Source organism: Littorina saxatilis, linkage group LG2, assembly GCF_037325665.1.
Source record: "Littorina saxatilis isolate snail1 linkage group LG2, US_GU_Lsax_2.0, whole genome shotgun sequence".
NCBI lineage: Eukaryota > Metazoa > Mollusca > Gastropoda > Littorinimorpha > Littorinidae > Littorina > Littorina saxatilis.
The window spans coordinates 61225085-61246169 of NC_090246.1; the positions used below are offsets into that span (position 1 = coordinate 61225085).

At 42.2% G+C, this 21085-nt stretch overlaps 1 protein-coding gene across 1 annotated transcript; it reads left to right on the plus strand.

Moving 5' to 3' along the window:
* Positions 1-8613: 8613 nt before the first annotated feature.
* LOC138959442 (uncharacterized) lies at positions 8614-20845 on the plus strand. The gene is made up of 3 exons (XM_070330941.1): positions 8614-8800; positions 16450-16646; positions 19291-20845. Exons 1-3 carry the CDS (start codon positions 8704-8706, stop codon positions 19426-19428), a joined length of 432 nt encoding a protein of 143 aa, XP_070187042.1. The 5' UTR covers positions 8614-8703; the 3' UTR covers positions 19429-20845.
* The last annotated feature ends 240 nt before the right edge of the window (positions 20846-21085 follow it).

Here is a 21085-nt window from a genome sequence, read left to right on the forward strand (position 1 = left end):
TGAAGTTGGCTCTTTGAAACATTCCACATTTCTAGGACCCGTTTGACCTCCTCCAAAGACAATCCATGTGTGTTAACTCTCATCGAACTTGTAAGGTCGAGGTGCATGGGGTCATAAAATGGAAAGTAATCAATTTCTTGAACGTTTTTAAAACTAGAGCTTTGAAACTGTACACACCTCTAGGGTTTAATGACATCCAAATGTGACCAAAGTCTGGCTGACCCTCGTCGAATGTCAAGGTCACAGCGGAATCATGTTCGGATGAGAAAATCAAGTACTTTCACGCTTTTTAAGCTAGAGCTTTGGAATCCCACACACTTCTAGGATTCGATGACATCCAGACATGAACTGCAAGCTAGGTTGACCTTAGTCAATCTTCAAGGTCGCTGCAGTCGGATCAAGTTTGGGTTGAAAAGAATTAAAAATGTCAGTTTACTCAACATGTTTCCTTGCAACCAGTTTAAAGGTCACACAAATCAATAATAATTTTACCGGCACGGTTGGCCTAGTGGTAAGGCGTCCGCCCCGTGATCGGGAGGTCGTGGGTTCGAACCCCGGCCGGGTCATACCTAAGACTTAAAATTGGCAATCTAGTGGCTGCTCCACCTGGCGTCTGGCATTATGGGGTTAGTGCTAGGACTGGTTGGTCTGGTGTCAGAATAATGTGACTGGGTGAGACATGAAGCCTGTGCTGCGACTTCTGTCTTGTGTGTGGCGCACGTTATATGTCAAAGCAGCACCGCCCTGATATGGCCCTTCATGGTCGGCTGGGCGTTAAATTATGCAAACAAACAAACAATAATAATTTTCTTTAAAGTTTGGGATGCTTAGATCTTTGAACCTTACAAACGTTTTTGGCGGGTTTGAGGACTTCTGAGCATGACTATCCTGGTTGGACCTGTTCAAATTTCCAGGTCACAGTCGAGTTCAAGTAACAAAAGTATAAGATTTTCACTGTCAATGGCTATTGAGCAAGAGCAGCAGATAGTTCGTTTCTGATTCAAATTACTGATGACTAAGGTGAGTGGTACAAGCATTTGCTTTTCTTGTTTTGAAGGGGGGCTCCACTGTACATTACATCTGAAGTAGTATTAGGCAGAAACGCACACATCGCACCCAATCCTCACTCACCGGATGTCAAGGTCAAGTACCTAATTTGGACTGGTTCACCCTGTATAATTCAAGGGTTATACCGAGCGCCGCGTACTCCTCCGTACGTGGACTTCTGAAAAATCGCCTCCGCCGCCCGATTCTTGGCTTGGGTGTGTTCATAACATTTATTTTAATTGTAAAAACTGAGTATGTCTTCCTTATTGTGTTTGAAGTAATAGAAGACTTTGAAGTCTAACATGGCATATTGTTTTACGGATTCTCTTAAACAGTGATTTCATGCCGGAACAGAAATCAAATCTCGTCTAAGACAGTTATATTTTCTCTCATTTTTGTTGTTGTATTTGATGGTTAATTTGGAGAAACTAAATGAGCCGTCTAAACTCTGAATGACATTTTGTTTTGAAACATCTATTCCGTGACACGTCTTTAAAATGTGGCGACTTTCAGTTTCAGCACTTTCATACACTTCATCAATTATTTTTGAAACCGTTAAAAATGTGGATAGGTTCCCACCTCATGATGTAGTCTGGTTAGGTGCCTCCGCTATCCATTAGACCGTTAACGAACGAAAATATGAACGTCTTCAAAGGTGATACTGTTTTCACGTCTGTAGGTCCTGATCATGTGTCTTTTATAATCACGAGTCCATACCTTTGTTATTTATCTCCCTTTCAACCAGAGTAATTCATGCATTCAAAACCTCTTATAGCAAGTAAGTAAATTTCATTTTAAAAAAGCCTTCCGATATGACTCGCATGATGTAACTGTAAGAACACTTTCAATTTAGTAGAACAAAAGTGAGAGTGTGTGGGTGAAAGAGAGAGACAGAGACAGAGAGAGAGACACACAGAGATACAGACAGATGGAAAGACAGAGAGAGAGGGAGAGACTGAGAGAGAGACGGTTTTCCTGACAGTTTGCATGTTTTCTATACTACGCGTCATGAAAAAACTCTAGGCAGATGCATTTGATTGCAGATCTTTGCGATGAGGCTCTTTGGAAATAAAAACTAGTTATATGACTGGAAAGGCAATTCATTCCCCCACCATATTCAACAGATTGATTTTACATAACCGGGTAGTGTGTACAACAAAAACGACCCAAAAAAAGCTTAAACGCAACAAGTTTTGAATGTAATTGATCAGTGTGTGCGTGAGTCAGTGTGTCAGGGTGTGTGCACGCTGTATAAAGTGACTTGTATGTGCGTGTGTGTGTGCGTTTGTCAGTGTGCATGTGTGTGTGTGCGTGACCGGCCGTGTGTGTGTGTGAGAGAGAGAGAGCGAGAGAGAGTGTGTGTGTGTGGCTGTGTCACGGTGTGTGCAAAAACAGCATCACTTATGTCTCAAATAACTTGCGATTCCGTGTGTATTTTACATGTATCACTAATATACGGCGACAATTTGAAGGTAATGCGGCGTTGAGTGGTCACTGAAACGTCCCGTTTTTTGACTCATTGCTCGCTTAAACGGCTTGTTTTCTGACAGAAATGACGCCGTTCAGCATTCCATAACGTCATTGACAGACAAGGGGATCAGAACTGACTGTTCTGGATACTGATTAAATTGTTCTTTCCAATGACATTCCAAACTTGTTGGTTTGACTGCTTTTATGATTTTTTGGTCGATTTTTATTCGGGGGGTGTTTGTGTGGTAGGTTCTGCTGTATAAACACTATTCTATATAAAAAAAAAATCAATCTGTTTGCTGAATTAGAGAAAAGGGAAATAAATGGCCTATCCAGTCATATAACTGGTTTAACAAATTCAATAAATTAACGGCCTCATCACAAAGACCTGCACTAAAACGTATCTGCCTCGAATTTTTTTTATGAGGGGCAGTATAAATCTTTTCAACGAACGTACATGTCAATAAATGCTGTAAACGTTGGACATTGAACATGATGTTTTTGCACACACACACACACACGCGCGCGTATGACTCAGTCGCACATACAGTCTCGCACATTCACCTAACACATCATGAACCCGTTCCTGACAGTTGTAAGCGACAACGTGGGCTATGAATCTAATCTGATATTGTGGTGCTTTGTATTATTCATTATGGAGGCAATTTGAGTCCTATCCAAACATTTCGGAGGTTCGTTACCACACAGTTTTGACTCCTTCATTTCTCGTTTCAATTGTAACAAAATCCAGCGGTGCGTCTCGCTAGCGCTACGTGTCATTTGTGCTACGTATCGTTTGCGCTATTTTCTGTAGTGCTATCGACACAAATTGCTGAAAGGAGTAGTGCTATCGGCACGTAGTGCTATTGCCACAATACATACGTGCCATTATCACTACGTCTCAATAGAACTACGTGTCGATATTACTATTTTTGAAAAACCAATGTACTGTAGCGCTACGTGTCGATAGCGCTACGTGTCGATAGCACTATACTACATGTTCAAACGACAGACACTTCCCTTTGAGTGGGCGTGTGTGTGTGTGTGTGTGTGTGTGTGTGTGTGTGTGTGTGTGTGTGTACTGTTTTGTCTGTCTGTCTGTCTGTCTGTCTCTGTCTCTCTCTCTCTCTCTTAGCACCTCTCAATCACTTTCTCACTTTGAACCTCTCAATCGCTCTCTCATTATCTCTCTCTTTCTCTCTTGCTCTCTCTCACTTTCTCTTTCTCTCTTGCTCTCTCTCACTCTCTTTCTCTCTCTCTCTCTCTCTCTCTCTCTCAATTGCTCTCTTTCTTTGTACCTCTCAATCGCTCTCTCCTTGTCTCTCACGCTCCCCCCCTCCCTTTCTCCCTCCGTCTCCCTCTCCCCCCTCTCTCTCTCTTTCACTCTCAGCACCTCTCAATCGCTCTCTCTCTCTCTTTGTACCTCTTAATCGCTCTTTCCTTGTCTCTCTCTCTCTCCCTCTCCGGCCTCTCTCTCAGCACCTCTCAATCGCTCTTTCCATGTTTCTCTCGCTCTCCCCCCCCCTCTCTCTCTCTCTCTCTCTCTCTCTATCTCTCCCTCCCTCTCTCTCCCTCTCTCTCTCTCACTCTCTCTCTCCCCCCCTCTCTCTCTCTCTCTCTCTCTCTCTCTCTCTCTCTCTCTAAAGAATTGTCATTGTCAGTGTCATTGTCATTGTCTCTCTTTCTCTCGCTCTCTTTCTCGCTCTAAAGAATTGTCATTGTCATTGTCAGTGTTATTGTCATTGTCTCTCTTTCTCTCGCTCTCTCTCTCTCCCCCCTTGACGGGAAGATTGAGGAGGGATTTGAGTGTACGGCCGGGAAAGACAGTTGACAATTGATACTTTGTTCATAAGTGTATCCGAAAATCGTTTGTTAACAATCATCGAACTTCAGAAGAATGATACGTGGACATTGTAGCAAGACGATTCTCTTTGAACTTTGGTTTAAAGTGACCGGTGTTGCAGAGGTTTTTAAGCATGAGAGTCGCAGGGGTGTACCTTAACTTTTTTTGCTACCGGCCAGGGGGGCCAGTAAGTCAAAAATTGAACCGGCCCCCCAAAATCCCAACCGGCCCCCAACCTGCCGAGATTTCTTACAACCGCCCCTGCGGCTCGTCGCGTGTTAACCACATACACAAAAGACGTACATTCATACTTATAATGCATACATGTGGATTTGCACTACTAATAACTACCACAAACACACACAAAACTTGATGACTAAAGTGCTATGTTTTAATATAATGATAATTAACCTTGTTTTTATAAAGAATTTAAAATAAAAGCCGCCACAAAGAAACAAGAAATCAAAACCACATTCACACCCTGTCACACAATCACACACTCAACCTCACTAAAAGTTACCCCCTTTATATACCCCCTACCACACAATTTACAAAGTAATTTACTATGGAACTCTACTTACCACATAAACACACACTACAAAAGAGTAAATCAGCATTTTTTTTAATTTAAATTATTTTTTTGTTGTGTAAAACCAAGTATAAAAAGCTGACTACAAAAAAAAAAAAAAAATTCTAAGTTGCTTTCTTGTTTTGTTTCTTTTTCTTTATGTCTGTGTTATTAATATTACTGTTAGATCAAGCAGAAGTATAAAAGTTGCATACCAGCCAAATTTACCACAGCTTAAGTCATAAATAATCAAAAGCATTATATTTCATTTCTATTCCTAATGAAAACAAACAGATGTTCAGATTTCCTGATCCTAGAATTGTTCACAGGTGATCTTTATGCTTTTGATTCAGCAGAGTTGCATCCCTTGTCCTATTGTTGAAGGTCTGTCTTTTCTTCTTTATCACATATAGTGGATTGGGTTGTTTATTTTTACTTCCTTAGTTGAAGGGAAATAATTGACAGCAGTAGTACTGTCACTACTTGTACTAAGTTGGTCAGCAAAGCTGGTGTTAACATATTTTGGAAAATGGTCTCAATGAGTATTCCTGCAGTCAATGACATAATTATACATTTCCCAGAAACTGGATCAGTGGTACATAGCAGGCACATCAAAGGAAAAATACAGAGGGCTAGGGGGAATATGTTTGCTCTGGATGGGCGGTCAGATCAAAGGCAGATGCATTGTAAAAGCTGGTTGGCCTTGAGACCTGGGTCAATGACCGGTACTTGCAATCTGAACACAGCTGCCTGTCCAGACACTGACCTTCTTACTCGGGGTCAATGACCGAGTTTTTATCTGAGAGGAAACTGTTTTACAACATGTGAAAGTCTCTGAAGGATTGGTGAGCGCAGGATAAGATATAAGAGAGGGGGTGAAGTGAATAGCGCAAAGAGGGGGGACGAAGGGGGGTTTAACTATTTTGACTGCTGATGCAATCGCCAGCGGCTCGTGGCACTGGAGGGGTGATGACACGGTCAAGTGAGGCGGAGCGGGGTAGCTGTCTAGCCAATGTGTCTGGCCTTGATTGGTGGTAGTCCTGAGTCTTTCTGAAAGTGGGGGTGGGGGGGGGGGGGGAGGATGAGTGGGCAGTAGAGAAGTGACTCTGAGATTTTGAGATCGCCCGCAGAGATATTTGTTCGCCGGCCGTTCCGATTGACTACGTTGCCTAACAACTTTGTGCTTCAGCGAAATTTGAACTCGCCAGGCGGGCGATTTTAGAGGAATTTCGAACCCGCCCGACGCGATTTGAAGTCGCCGGGGGAGAGCGGGCGAGCGCCAAAACTCACCCCTGGAGTCGACCTGTGAGAGAGATGCGTGAAGTGAACAGAGGGCGCGCCGCATGCACACCTGTGTTTGGGGAGAAAAAGGAAGGTATAGGTGGTTTGCGGGCGGGGGGTGGGAGAGAGAGGGGGGGGGGGGGTAAAGGACAGCTATATTTTCTTTTTCTTGTTTTGCTTGTAATTTACAATGTACCCCGTACATCTTGCTATACAGCGCGAAACACACATACTTGTGTTCGTTACACTAAAATCTAATGTTAAGGTAACGTACACACACACAAACCAGAACGGGTACGAGCGAAAGAAAAAGTGAGAAAGAGAGAGTCGTCATGCATTAAGTAAGTAGTGGTATCGACACGTAGCGATAATGACACGTAGCGCTAAAAGATGTAGTTCTATCGACACGTAGTGATAATGAACGAATGATAGTGACTCGTACAAAAATTATGTGTAGCACTAATCAACGTAGTCATAGCGGCACGTAGCACAAATGACACCTAGAACAAATGACACGTAGCACAAATGACACGTAGCGCTAGCGATACGCACCCAAATCCAGACCGTTTTAATTAAATGGTGATATTTCACATATGAACGCAGGACACATCAATTAACATAATAGTTTGGCTGGGTAGTCCATTTATCGACAAAGAGGCGTGTAGGATGGGATGAAAGTGAACGAATATGCTTGACTGAATGAAAACAGATCTACAGCAAATCGGTTCAAGTCTTCCTATGAGCCTTCCTCTTGCCAATGCATGGTGATGTTGACGAACGTATTGTATACTAGATGATTACCCGCTTCGCCGGGTACCGGCTTCGCCGGGAAGAAGTAGAGCCGAATACCAGGCCGCTGCGCATGGGACCCGGCTTTGCGGAGGAAGGGAGATAATCGCGGCTGAAAACACTGGAGAAGATAAGGAAAAGTTACTGGTAGTGGATCCAGACAACAACAAAAAAAAATCGGTTCAGCGCGCACAGCGCTGCGCGCTGAGAGCACGTGTTGAAACTGATATCTCATCGACCAGGTTGTGTCCCGGGTGTACCTGAATATGCCCACCAAATTTGAAACAGATCCATCGAGAACTTTGGCCGTGCATCGCGAACAGACAGACAGACACTAGTCGTATACATATATAGACGCGTCGAGTCGTCGTGTACGTATAACCCGGTTGACCAGGCCGGTTGACTATGACTGTGTTTCTGTTTCGACAGCGAATCCGTGACTCGACATCTGCGGCAACGTCTAAATGACTCACCACAGGTACAAGACACTGAGGTGTGAGTGGAGATTCAAAGTGTGCTGCATTGTGTGATAGTAGGCATATTGTATCAGACAAGAGCTATCTCTACACTCTGAATACAGCTCAGCCACCTGAATCAGTCTCCATCCCCCAAGCCGCCGGTAAGATCGGTGACAAATCGGTGTGTATATATGTGAGTGTGTGCGTGTATCACTATAGTGTATGTGTGTGTGTGACGAAGAGAGAGAGAGAGGATAGAAACGCACATATAATGATACAGGCGCGAGTACTCAGTCTAGTCACCAAGTCAGTATAATAAGTACTAAGTAGCCAATATAACCATGACTGGACAGATGCTGGCAATACAGCTTCGGACACTTATTCATTTGCATCCAGGTTCACATGGGGTCGCCTTCACGCGGCGGGAGTGTTTCCACAGAGCTACCCCACCCCTTTACTTCTCTTCTTTTGTCTTATTTCTGCCTTACCAGTCCTTTCACCTATATTTCCTTCCAAGAAAACTCTCCCTACTATTCCCTGCAGTTTTCCAATTCTTTTCTTGTTGTCTTATTTCTACCTGACTGGATCCATCACCTTTATTTCACTTACCAAAAGTCTTCTTTTCCACATCCTTATTTCTCTGCCCCCGCATGTCGTAAGAGGCGACTAACGGATTCTGTTTCTCCTTTTACCCTTGTTGAGTGGTTCTTGTATAGAATATAGTCAATGTTTGTAAAGATTTTAAGCAGCATGTAAGAAATGTTTAGTCCTTTGTACTGGAAACTTGCATTCTCCCAGTAAGGTCATTATTGTACTACGTTGCAAGCCCCTGGAGCAATTTTTTGATTAGTGCTTTTGTGAACAAGAAACACTTAACAAGTGGCTCTATCCCATCTCCCCCCTTTCCCCTATCCTATCTCCCCCCTTTCCCTCGTCGCGATATAACCTTCGTGGTTGAAAACGACGTTAAACAACAAATAAAGAAAGAAAAGGTTCACAGTGTTTAATTTTAGAAAGATTATTCACAACAACACACAACTTCGTCGCACTGCGTAGTCGCAATAATAAAGCCTCGCGTCATTGCTGGCAACGCGCATGTCTCGAGCTCTAACCTTGACCTCTGGCCTTTATTTCGGAAGATTCACGATCGCGCATTTTTATAAGCTTCGGTAGAACTCGGGGCGCTATTCGATCGTCTGCTACTCCGTGAGAAGGACACGATTTCAACGAAGACTCCTGCGTCAAACATGGCTGGAATGATGGCGATTCTCGGAGATACTGTGCTCGGAAAGGATGGCAAAAACGTGCCTGTCAGCAAATTTGCCAATCCCGACTCCATTGTTGGTAAGTGGCTGTTTTTTCTCATGAATTTGCAAGCCGCCGATTTCAGTCTTCGTCGCTGCGGCTGCATCAGCCTAGTAGGAATAACTAGTGACTCGACCATGACGATCAGCGTTGTTTTACTTACGGTAAAACCGTTAGGGACGTGCTCCCGGTTCAGTAAGAGCCATCAAGACCGATTGACTTTGTTTTGTAAGTATACTAAGGCTGAGGAGAGAAGCCTCCACCGACTGAGCAGTGAGTGGACCGGTGTAATACGAAAAAAGAACTCCACGAAACTGTCACTCCAAGTACACCTGTCATACAAGAAAAGAACTCCCCAAGGAACGATAAAATACGTTTTTTTACTCCACAAAATTTGACTCCGAGTCAAAATTCAGTCGTAAGGAGTACTTTCCCTTTGTTCCGACGTACGAAGAAAACACTGACTCCCTGCACGAAAATGATGTTACTCCACGAAGATGTTCGGTTAAGTCAGTGTTAAAACTGAAAATTCTCCACGTAATATTCTAGGAATACATTAACAATTCTTAGTTTGTTAGGGTGATTGTTTATTTGCTGCTTGATCTGTTCTCAGTTGTTCTCAGTTCTCAGTTGTTCAACTTGTTGCAATTGTTGCATCTGTTTTACAAGTTTATTTTTTCAGTGTTTGTTTAAAAATGAGGTCGTGACAGTGCTGCCTGAACTTTTTTGAAAAACCGGATCAGAGTCAAGTCTGGGAATATCAGCTTGAAGAATTTGTATGTACAGTTTCATGAAATCTGTCCAGCAGTTTTCCAGGAATTACTCTACACACACACACGGCACACGCACTTACGCACGCACACACTGACACACACACTGTGACACACACACACCACACACACACGACGGTACTGCACTGCACTGACTGAACGTTCTCTCTCTCTCATATATACGTCACAACCCTCTCTGAATTTCCCAGTCTGGTCAACGTTTAGTCAAAACTTCAAGTAGCTTCTGTGTTTGAGCTTCAAATTTAGGCACTGATATTTCTGTGTATTCGAAATTTAACAGGATGTTAAGTGGGTGGGTGGGTGGTTGGCGTTTTTCTCTCTCGTTTTTCTCTCTCGAATACTTGCTTCAATCTCGAGGATGGGATGTGGTGAGGGGGTTCGTCGTCACTTACCCAGAACTCGCGAGTGGATGACTAGACCATTCTGCGTTCGTTGTTAAAAGCATTAATTGAAATCGGAAACTATTCTTGTACATATCCAGGGGCGGATTAGGGGGGTGGTCACAGGGGTTCCGGACCCCCCCCCCCTCCCCCCTCGGCTGTAAAAAAAAAATTTTTCTCTCTGTGAATTTTGTTCTTGTTTCTGGCTGTAAAGTCGGGGGAATAGGTAATTGTTTAATCAGTATCATTTTTGTACAGTTTTAACTGCCAATCCTATGCGACATGTCTTCCTTCTAACCATACTATATATGATGTCGGGAGCAGATATCAGTGAAGATAAATTGCCATTTTTTAATACTAACTTTAAACGAAATAATGAGTGGCTGCTGACACCAGTTGATCATGTTTAAAATCAAGGATAAGCCACAAATTGTTTATAAAATAGCTAAATTTCTTCAGCTTAGACCTCCCAGGTTGTAACCCCCCCTCCCCCACCCCCTCCCCCACCCCCAGTCGGGCTTAACTGCTCCGCCACTGATATCTATACTGTTTTGTGGGAGGAAAAAATCGACGTCCGTATTTCTCGAAAATACTCTGTGACCAACCATAGAATGATAGACCTCATTAAAAGTCATTTGGGTAAGGAAAGGCGTGGGAGGGCTGAAACTTCGGTCACGGTATTTCTCGAAAATACTCAATGACCAAGCATAGAGTACCGGATACATACCATATATCTCCCCGTAAGAACAGGCGGCATTAGATATATGTATAACATTAAAAAAAAAATTAAAAAAACCGGAAAATCCTGTTTTAAGTTTTCCATGAAAAGTTTGATACATGAAGTAAACAGCGATGATGAAATAAGTCGACTGACACACGCTTTATTATCTTGTATAATATTTTGGCGATGGCAGGCAGGGCGGGGGGGGGGGGGGGAGGGAGGGGGGGTTGTCGCTTGGAAACTCTTTTTTCTCTGCTGATGCAGCATTCGCCCGTCATGTATTTTCAAACAACAGCCTGCCTTTATGAATCATACGATCTAACGAACCGCCGTTCGCGTATGTTCAAAGCTCTGTTTGTGCAGCATGGCATGACGAAGCAGAATCAATAATTTTGCCGTTCTTGCCTGAGTTGACACATGTATGCGAACCCGTCCTTGCATTTGATACACAGTGACCGTGGAGGCTTCACTATATTAAACTTTGCACAGAGGCCCAACATTGTACATAGGCCCGGACCCCTTCGGCTTCAATTCAGTGTACAACTTCACTACTGGACATTTAGAACAGAAGGGGGGGGGGGGGAGGGTGTGTCTGAGGCCATTGTCGTGTGTGTTAGCGCGTGCGTGTCTTTCTGTATCGGGGGGGGGGGGGGGGGGGCTGATGCCAGTGTCGTGTGTGTGTGTCTGTGTCTGTGTTTGCGCGCGCGTGTCTTTCTGTATCTGTGCCAGACCGTGTGAATTATTTACATCATAATGGCCTGATTACAATTAGGTGCAAACTGACACTCGAACCTGAACTTGAACAAATACCACAAATGGTCAAGTATTCTTGGCCTGATTAGAGTTAGGTTATCAGTGCACAGGCGGAAGGTATCGTCCACTGGACTACTACTATCACAGTAGTCTTTCTGTGATAGTAGTAGTCCAGTGGACGATACCTTCCGCCTCAGTGTGATCAGTGTGAGCAATCGACCGTGGCTGGTACTTGACAATAACCTATCTAACACATTTTAGTAAGGGGAAGGATCGGCCGGCCTTAAGGTAATCCCAATATGGTCAAGGCAAACAGGTCGATCAGCTAGATCCTTGGCCACTTTTACTCCGGGTCAGTAGTAGCGGGTGGTGTGTGTACTCTGTATTGTTGTGGGTGGCTATTATAGCAACGCCTCTGTTGTTTTGGGTGTCGTTAGGGACAGAAGGCTTGATCGTAGCGGCAGACAATAGACGTCTCTAAGTGTGTCGGGTACGCCACGATCGAACTGGCCTGTTGTTCACAATGTTAGAATTCCGCAGATTCCCTATATCGGTAGCCTGAAGCAAGCCTGCGCGCGTTCAAGCATGACAGACACACCAGGGGCGGATCACATCCTTTTTTTAAGGGGTGGGGGGGTCCACATTTCTTTTAGTGACAGATTGACGAGGCGAAACTGCACCCGAACCTCCAAGAGGGGTTTGGGGGCATGCCCCCCCCCCCCGGAAAATTGTGATAAAAAAACAAGGAAAATGGAGCAATCTGAGCCATAATGTTGTCCTCATTTTCAAATTTATTACTTTACTTTTTACATTTAGTCAAGTTTTGACTAAATGTTTTAACGTAGGGGGGGGGGGGGGGGGGATCGAGACGAGGGTGTGGTGTATGTGTGTGTGTGCGTGTGTGTAGAGCGATTCAGACTAAACTGCTGGACCGATCTTTATGAAATTTGACATGAGAGTTCCTGGGAATGATATCCCCGGACGTTTTTTTCTTTTTTTAGATAAATGTCTTTGATGACGTCATATCCGGCTTTTTGTAAAAGTTGAGGCGGCACTGTCACACCCTCATTTTTCAATCAAATTGATTGAAATTTTGGCCAAGCAATCTTCGACGAAGGCCGGACTTCGGTATTGCATTTCAGCTTGGTGGCTTAAAAATTAATTAATGACTTTGGTCACTAAAAATCTGAAAATTGTAAAAAAAAAAAATCCTTATAAAACGATCCAAATTTACGTTCATCTTATTCTTTATCATGTTCTGATTCTAAAAACATATAAATATGTTATATTTGGATTAAAAACAAGCTCTGAAAATTAAAAATATAAAAATTATCATCAAAATTAACTTTCCGAAATCGATTTAAAAACAATTTCATCTTATTCCTTGTCGGTTCCTGATTCTAAAAACATATAGATATGATATGTTTGGATTAAAAACACGCTCAGAAAGTTAAAATGAAGAGAGGTACGGTAAAGCGTGCTATGAAGCACAGCGCTACCGCGTCAAACAGGCTCACTTTCACTGCCTTTTGCACTAGCGGCGGACTACGTTCAGTTTCATTCTGTGAGTTCCACAGCTTGACTAAATGTAGTAATTTCGCCTTATGCGACTTGTTTACTTTTGATTTATCCCTTTGACACTGTCCTAAGTTTGTCTGTGTTTTGATGTTTACGTGTTATATAGCCTTTAAAAAAAATCTGTTACCGAAACACTAAGGTAAACTCTTGCCGTTCTCTGAGCGTTAAAATATGTAGCTGTACCCTGAAGTTGTCAGGTTAATAAATTACGTTTATATCTCTGTTGTCAGTAAGCTAAGTAGTAAGCTAAACAGATCATCACATTGTTGGCAATTAATTATAATCTGCATAATAAAGTAAACGTTTCTTTTTATACGACAATACGTTGAGTCGTCTGCAATACAATAAATCGGAGCTGGTACTCACATACACATACATGTATCATGACATACATGTCACAGTTTATGTTGCCCCCCCCCCCCCCCCCCCACCCCCCCCCCCCCCTCCCCCCTCCTTTGTCTGTAACTGACGATAAGTGAAGGAACATCATTTGTGCATTGTTCGTCTTTCATCATCATTCACACAAGTTGTCCCCATCGAAACATCGACTCGATGATTGTAGTTGTAGCCTTCCAAGCTTCGGTCAAGATTTTCCATAGCCGGTTCGATCTTGCCCCACTGCTTCAGTCTTGCCCCCACCCACTTCATATTGTTTCACCGGGATGGACATGGGTCAGCTTTATGGGATGTCTGAGAGACCGTGTCCATGTCCCATCCTCGTCTCACTGCTGTGGCATGAAAAAATTAAATTTTAGTCATTCTGGCAGAAGTTCAGATGTCTGATTACACCTTTAACACACACACACACACACACACACACACACACACACACACACACACACACACACACACACACACACACACACACATTACACACGCACGCATGTTACAGTACTACCTGGCAAACCAGTACTATCTGGATAGCAGTGAACAAGTAAGGACGTCTCCCTGAACGAAACTTCTTTTGCCTTTGCGAGCAGTTTTAAAGCGTCCCGTACACAGGTCTAACATTGTAGCCGTCGCAAGATGCTCAAGCAATGATGCTATAAAAAATTTAAAAATTTTTTAAAAAAAAGTTATGAGCGAAGCTCTCACGGCGAAAACACACACACGCACCGCCCCTGTACTGGCTTGTGGCGTGTAGTCTTTCACCTACACTGACACAGTATCAATATCAATATCGCTATCCGGCTTTTCTTTTCGGGTTGACTCACTCTCTCTCCACCCCCCTCCATCTCTCTCTCTCTCTCTCTCTCTCTCTGTTTATCAGTCTCTCTCTCTCTTTATATATATATCTCTCTCTCTCTTCCTCCCTCTTTCTCTCTGTCTCGCTCGCTCTGTCTCTCGCTCGCTCTCTCTCTCTCTTCCTCCCTCTTTCTTTCTCTCTCTTTATCTCTCTCTCTTTATATCTCTCTCTTCCTCCCTCTTTCTCTCTCTCTCTGTCTCGCGGCTCGCTCTGTCTCTGTCTGTCTGTCTCTCTGTCTCTGTCTCTCTCTCTCTCTCTCTCTCTCTCTCTTATGTGAGCGCGCGTGTCAACTGCAGACATCATGTTTATTTGAAGAAAATGCCGCAATTTCCTGCTGCTTCAAAGCTCAGACACTCATGACAAAAGCACTAAAAGTCTCTCACTTTTAAACTGTCTGTTTAAAATCAGTTTTTTAACAGAAACAAAAAATCCACATTGATACAAGAATGGAAAATGGTGAAAAATCTAAGTCAAGCGGATAGGAAACCGGTGATAAATTATGTAAACTATGTAATAGGCTACGACTGTAATGCAGTTTGATGTCAAGTACATCTAACATAAATTAAGTAAACATTTACTGCAAGAACATAATTATGATACCTGGCATATGCTTGTCACTTGCGTCTGTACTACGACAATGGCCAGTAGAAGAAAAATCAACCGGACAGAATTAACAGAACGAAACTAACGAAAAAACGACTATGTAACACGGTCTTTAGTATTAAACAGGATGCAATAAGTCGGTCAAGGTTATGAGTCAGAGCCACAGCTAGTACCGTCCTTACTCCGGGCTCGCCAGTTATTATTATTACGCTTTCAAGTTTCTCTTTGTGGGATGCTTCTCTCTCTCTCTCTCTCTCTCTCTCTCTCTCTCTCTCTCTCTCTCTCTCTTTCATGTGTTGTTTTGTTCTCGTCTTTGTTTGCAAGGACAGATTGTGAGACTAGGCAATGCCTAAAATCTCCATCCTTCTGTAATAAAGTTTAATCAATCAATCAATCTCTCTCTCTCTCTCTCTCTCTCTCTCTCTCTCTCTCTCTCTCTCTCTCTCTCTCTCTCTCTCTCTTTTTCTGTACTCTGTGTGTGTGTGTGTGGTGGGGGTGGGGGCTGGTGGAGGGGGGGGGGGGGGGGGGGCAAAAAGGAAAAACGGAACTAGATCACTAGCCTACAATGCAACACAGTCAATGAATGATAGTTTGCCACAATTGCATATATGTGTATACCGGCTTACATTCTTCTCGTCCTCTTTGTCTGCCGCAAGTCCCCTTTCGCCACACAAGCAGGGCACAGATGAAAAATAGCGACACGTGCATTTTGCAGCCGAACTTCATGACGCGCGCGTAAAAGGGGAATCCCCGGGAGTTCCCATTGCTTGAGCAAATTATATAAAAATGAAAATGTAATGAAACGCGAAAATGTGGCAGTTTGTCAGTAGGCTTGATATTTATCACTCGTATCATAGGAGTATTTGAAGTGTCTTCCACAAGCAGCGAAAGTGCATAAATGGCTATTTTGACCCATTTGACCAGATAGTAGGCCCTACTGGCCAACCAGGTAGTACTGTAACACACGCACATTCACACTGCGTGACATGCATGCACACACACACACACACACATTCACACTGCGTGACATGCACACACACACACACACACACACAAACACACACAAACCTGGGTGGCACAAACCTTGTTGCCGCTAGTTTTTTCACTGAGATGTTCAAGCAATGGAATAATTTAAGTAATGGAAATTGAATAGAAAAAAATATGGAAGACACACACACACACACACACACACACACACACACCTGGGTGGCACAAATCTTGTTGCCGCTATTTTTTTCACTGAGATGTTCAAGCAATGGAATAATAAGTAATGGACATTGAACAGAAAAAATATGGAAGACAGGCTTTCGCATTGCAGTTATCAGACTGTACCTGCATGGAATATACTTGTCCTTTTAGGTCTTTTCTTAACGCCCATCAGTCTGCTCTTCTTAAATTTACTTGTCCGTGTAAGCTTATACTTTACCGAAGATAAAATAGTGTACACATCTATTAAATGTATGTACTGTGTATACCCAGGTCCATGTTTATGGTTTGTCTTCAGGTACGTTACAGTTATCAATCTCCACCTGCATGAAAGGTATTTGTCTGCGTAAGTCAAAACAACACACTCTTCAATCAGGCTGTACTTAAATAAATATATTTCTCTTGTGTAGGTCTGTACTTCTCCGCCCACTGGTGCCCACCCTGCCGTGGCTTCACGCCGGTGCTGGCAGAAGTCTACAAAAACATCAAGCAGAAAGGCAAGAAATTTGAGGTGATCTTCATCAGCTCCGACCGCGACCAGAAGAGCTATGCCGAATACTACGAAACAATGCCCTGGCTCACCATTGGCTTCGGCTCAGAGAAAAAGGTGAGTTCACATTTTGTCTAACATGAATTTGACATTGAGCCACAGGTTGGATCGTTGGTTGGTGGTTTTTAATGTCCCTTCATTGGGCGATGCACTAGTGAACTATTTATTTGTGTTCCTTGTCTCAGTTTTCATGGTGATTCCCCTGTTTGGAACTATTTACATTTAGGTCTATCAAAGTGAAATAAAGAAGGTTCTTAAAAGATCATGACTTTTTATACTTGTTACTTTTAATCTTGTTGAAATTTTTTTTCTCCTAATTAAAAAGTTAAATATCTTGTCCAGGGAAAGACAAAGAGGTGAGGTCATGTTTCGTATGACATGAATTAGACATGAAGCCACTCTTGAGGCTGAGACAAATGGGTGAGGTCCTGGTTTATTTTCCAGAAATTTGACATGAAGCTACTATTTTGGGTCAAACAAAAAGGCGAGGCAGTGTTTTGTTCTACATGAATTCGAAATGAAGCCTCTCTTTTGGCTCAAACGAAAAGCTAAGAAATACCGCTCACACATGTCTAATCAATCAATTTGTATCATTTCTCATGATGGAAATGTTAACTTTTCTGCTTCACGTGCCTCTACACATTTTTCTCTGAAATAGCTGTGGTGTGAACTTGCCCACACCTAACACTGAGTTTATGACGTTATTTTAAGACAACATTTTAAAACATAAGACGGTTTATATGAAACCTCTGTTCAGCCTTGTGGAGCACACTAGGAAACATTTTAACATACCAAAAGAGTCAATGTTTGAATTTTGCATCCTGTAAATGGTATACCAGAGAAATGCTTTCCAGAATCATCCTGTAACACTTCTGACGGATTTAAAATTTTTTTTTTAACACAACATTGTATTTAACGTCATTATTTTTTTCTTACCACTAATAATAATCTCTGTTTTCTTTTTATAGATTGTAGCAATGTATAATCAACGTATACTATTTTAACAATCTGATTCAATTAGAATCACTGGTTGGTCCGGTGTCAGAATAATGTGACTGGGTGAGACATGAAGCCTGTGCTGCGACTTCTGTCTTGTGTGTGGCGCACGTTATATGTCAAAGCAGCACCGCCCTAATATGGCCCTTCGTGGTCGGCTGGGCGTTAAGCAAACAAACAAACAAAATTCAATTAGAATCGGTCCCACTCGTGGGTGAGGGATTGATGTATGATAGCACCTGTATGCGTACTAAAGAATTATCCTATTTTATCTTATCTTATCAATTTATCCTTTGTGTATATGTATAGGTTACAACACGAGTGGTTTTTTATATGGCTTGTATTTCAGTCAAGACCCAGCGGATGAATATCATCGGGAGACACGAGCCTTTGGCGAGTGGCTCTCGATTGATATTCCCGCTGGGTCTTGACTGAAATACAAGCCATATAAAAAACCACGAGTGTTGTAATCTGTATATCCCATTCTACCATCAAACACAAAGTGTAGACTACTAGCGGCACTTTTGCGATCTGTGGAGTGTGAAACAGTGTTTTCAGCGAGACATGGCCTTTTTGCAACCTTAAACTAAGTGACCGTCGCTGAAAAAATAAAACGAATGAGTGCATCTATAAGTACGCGGTAACACTACTTTCAGACCGTTTAAAAGCGTTAAGTAAAGGTTCATAAGTTGCAAGAAAGTAATGAAGTCGTATAGAAATCCATTTAGTTGAAGCGCACAATTCTTTTGCGTTTCAGGTCGGCGGAACGGGGAAACCGGTTTGGCCCCCATTTGGCTTACTCGACTCGATTCAGAATCGATTCCACGTTGTTTTTTTCGAACGCATTATTATACAATTAGTCTTATTGACAGAGAAGCAAATTTTAGGGAACACATATGTAGATTTAACCATTTGCTCCCTATTTGAAATGTATCTACATGATAAACTGTTTTGCGAGTGTGTTTGCATGAACCTAAACTGGTATTGATGCGATGAAAACAGGACCCAAGTCTGTCACCGCCGCTTGATTGCATTTTGAAAGAATATGACTGGATTACGGAAAAATACACACATGTTAAGTTCTTAGATACCTTCATCGCCAATGTGGACTTACTGCAGAGCCAGGCAAAAGAGTAGACTTGCTCGCAAAACACGTGAAACAGCTGATGATAGCGAAGCCCAACCGTGCCAGGTAAGGACGGTCTGACAGATTCTCAAAAGTCGTCTGCTAACGAAGCAAGGGGAGGGTACTCGTGTTTTTGTTTTGGTTCGCTAGCATCTGGTTATCTTGTAAGTTGAATGTTCGTTTTTTCCCACCTGCATTGCTTTCATAATGAAAGAAACGTTTGCTTATTGCATCTCATACATCAGATCAGTTCTGAGATTCATTTTTGCGTGCAACTGATATGGTTTTCTGAGCCGTGCAATACGATTTTGGAACTTCATACAAATGTGTCACATTGTTCGGCGCGAGGTCAAAGGTCGGGAGCAAAGTAGTTCTTCGCCCAAATCGGAATCTGCACTATCATATATTTTTTTGAGTCCATGATGTATTTATTGAGCTATAAAAATACAACATATATACCCATACTGAAGTAACAGAGACAAAGAAGGGAGGTCATGGGATATATATATATATATATATATATATATATATATATATATCATATATATATAAATATATTTATATTTTTGTCTTTCCCAGTCTGATCTGGCCGAGATGTACGAAGTGGGAGGGATTCCCTGCCTGGTTTTGTTGAAGGGAGACTCAGGGGAGCTAATCACAAAGGACGGCCGCAGCAAGATTCTGAACGAGAAGGGTGGTTTCCCTTGGACAGCATAAGTTCATCCGTCTTGTCTTCTTCGTATTCATTTTTTTCCTTTGTATAATTTATTAATTATTTCAGTCCATGATAAAAAATCATCGTTTTGTTTTTCATGTCATTTTATGTAACATGCAATATTTAATAAACAATATCTTATGTTCTCTCTGTGACTTGACTTTTTTTCGTGATTCGGTAAATTTGGGATTCATTTAGTGATGCATTGATTTTAGAATATCTCTGCTTTCACATTTTTTCCCCCCTGCAATTAAATTGATTCTATCATTTATCAACTTTGTTGTTGTTGCCTAACAGTGTCTGAATCCCAAAATTGTGTCAATGTGTTAAACAAAATGTATACGTTTTTCTGTGATTCTAGATCTGTACATCTGTTAAACATTTATAGCATGATGATCGTTTGAAACCAATATCACATATTCAAAAAAAAAGAAGTGTTTTTTCTCCCTCAGGCTTAAACTTTGCACATCAAAGCCATGCTAATCTAAACCGTTTGAAAGAAACTTCCTCCAAAAACGGCGTATGGCTGCCTAAATGGCAGGGTAAAAAACGGTCATACACGTAAAATTCCACTCGAGCAAAAAACAAAAACACGAGTATACATGGGAGTTTCAGCCCACGAACGCAGAAGAAGAAGAAAAGAAATTCTTGACTTAGTTACATTTTATCGACCATCTCAAAAACCACGTTTATCAAACATTTATTTTTAAAAGTTGTTTTAAACTAATTTGTGCATACAGCCTTTCCTGCAATATTGTATTGATGCAATGCCCTGCTCCTCATGACCTCATTATGCAAAAGGAGATCATACTGAGCTGGTTATTCCAACAGAAAGTACAGAATGTACAATCCAATCTTACTGTGAGAGGTATGCACATGTATGTTAACCACAGCTGCGCATACTTGCACTATTGGCATAATTATTTAACCCCCCGTGGGTTAGGGGGAAGAATTTACCCGATGCTCCCCAGCATGTCGTAAGAGGCGACTAACGGATTTTGTTTCTCCTTTTACCCTTGTTAAGTGTTTCTTGTATAGAATATAGTCAATTTTTGTAAAGATTTTAGTCAAGCAGTACTGATGTAAGAAATGTTAAGTCCTTTGTACTGGAAACTTGCATTCTCCCAGTAAGGTAATATATTGTACTACGTTGCAAGCCCCTGGAGCAAATTTTTGATTAGTGCTTTTGTGAACAAGAAACAATTGACAAGTGGCTCTATCCCATCTTCCCCCTTTCCCCGTCGCGATATAACCCTTCGTGGTTGAAAACGACGTTAAACACCAAATAAAGAAAAGAAAAGCATAAATATTTTTCAGGGTTCTTGATCTTATTTGAGTAAACGCACATTTGCTTTCTCTCTGCATGTTATTGTTAAAGAATTCAAGAAACTCAAAATTAAAACTATGAGTACAAATTCAGCTGCTTTGTTACATTTAGTCGAGTTTGGACTCGCTGTATTCATATAGACTGGGAATCTAGAGAGAGAGAGAGAGAGTGTGTGTGTGTGTGTGTGTGTGTGTGTGTGTTGTGAACATACGGAGCAGGACTCTCCACGGACGGTCCCGGGACCCCAACTTTGAGTTTGTAGAGGGTACGTGGCCACCCTCAATGGAGTTTTAGAGGGTCAAAAGGAGTCGAGTAGCCCCAAAACCCCTGTG

Excerpts from the sequence above, each read along its gene's own strand:
- LOC138959442 (XM_070330941.1), top strand. The coding sequence starts at position 8,704 with ATGGCTGGAATGATGGCGATTCTCGGAGATACTGTGCTCGGAAAGGAT. Across the intron at positions 8,801-16,449 it reads CAATCCCGACTCCATTGTTG|GTCTGTACTTCTCCGCCCAC; the intron begins GTAAGTGGCTGT and ends TCTCTTGTGTAG. Across the intron at positions 16,647-19,290 it reads GCTTCGGCTCAGAGAAAAAG|TCTGATCTGGCCGAGATGTA; the intron begins GTGAGTTCACAT and ends TGTCTTTCCCAG.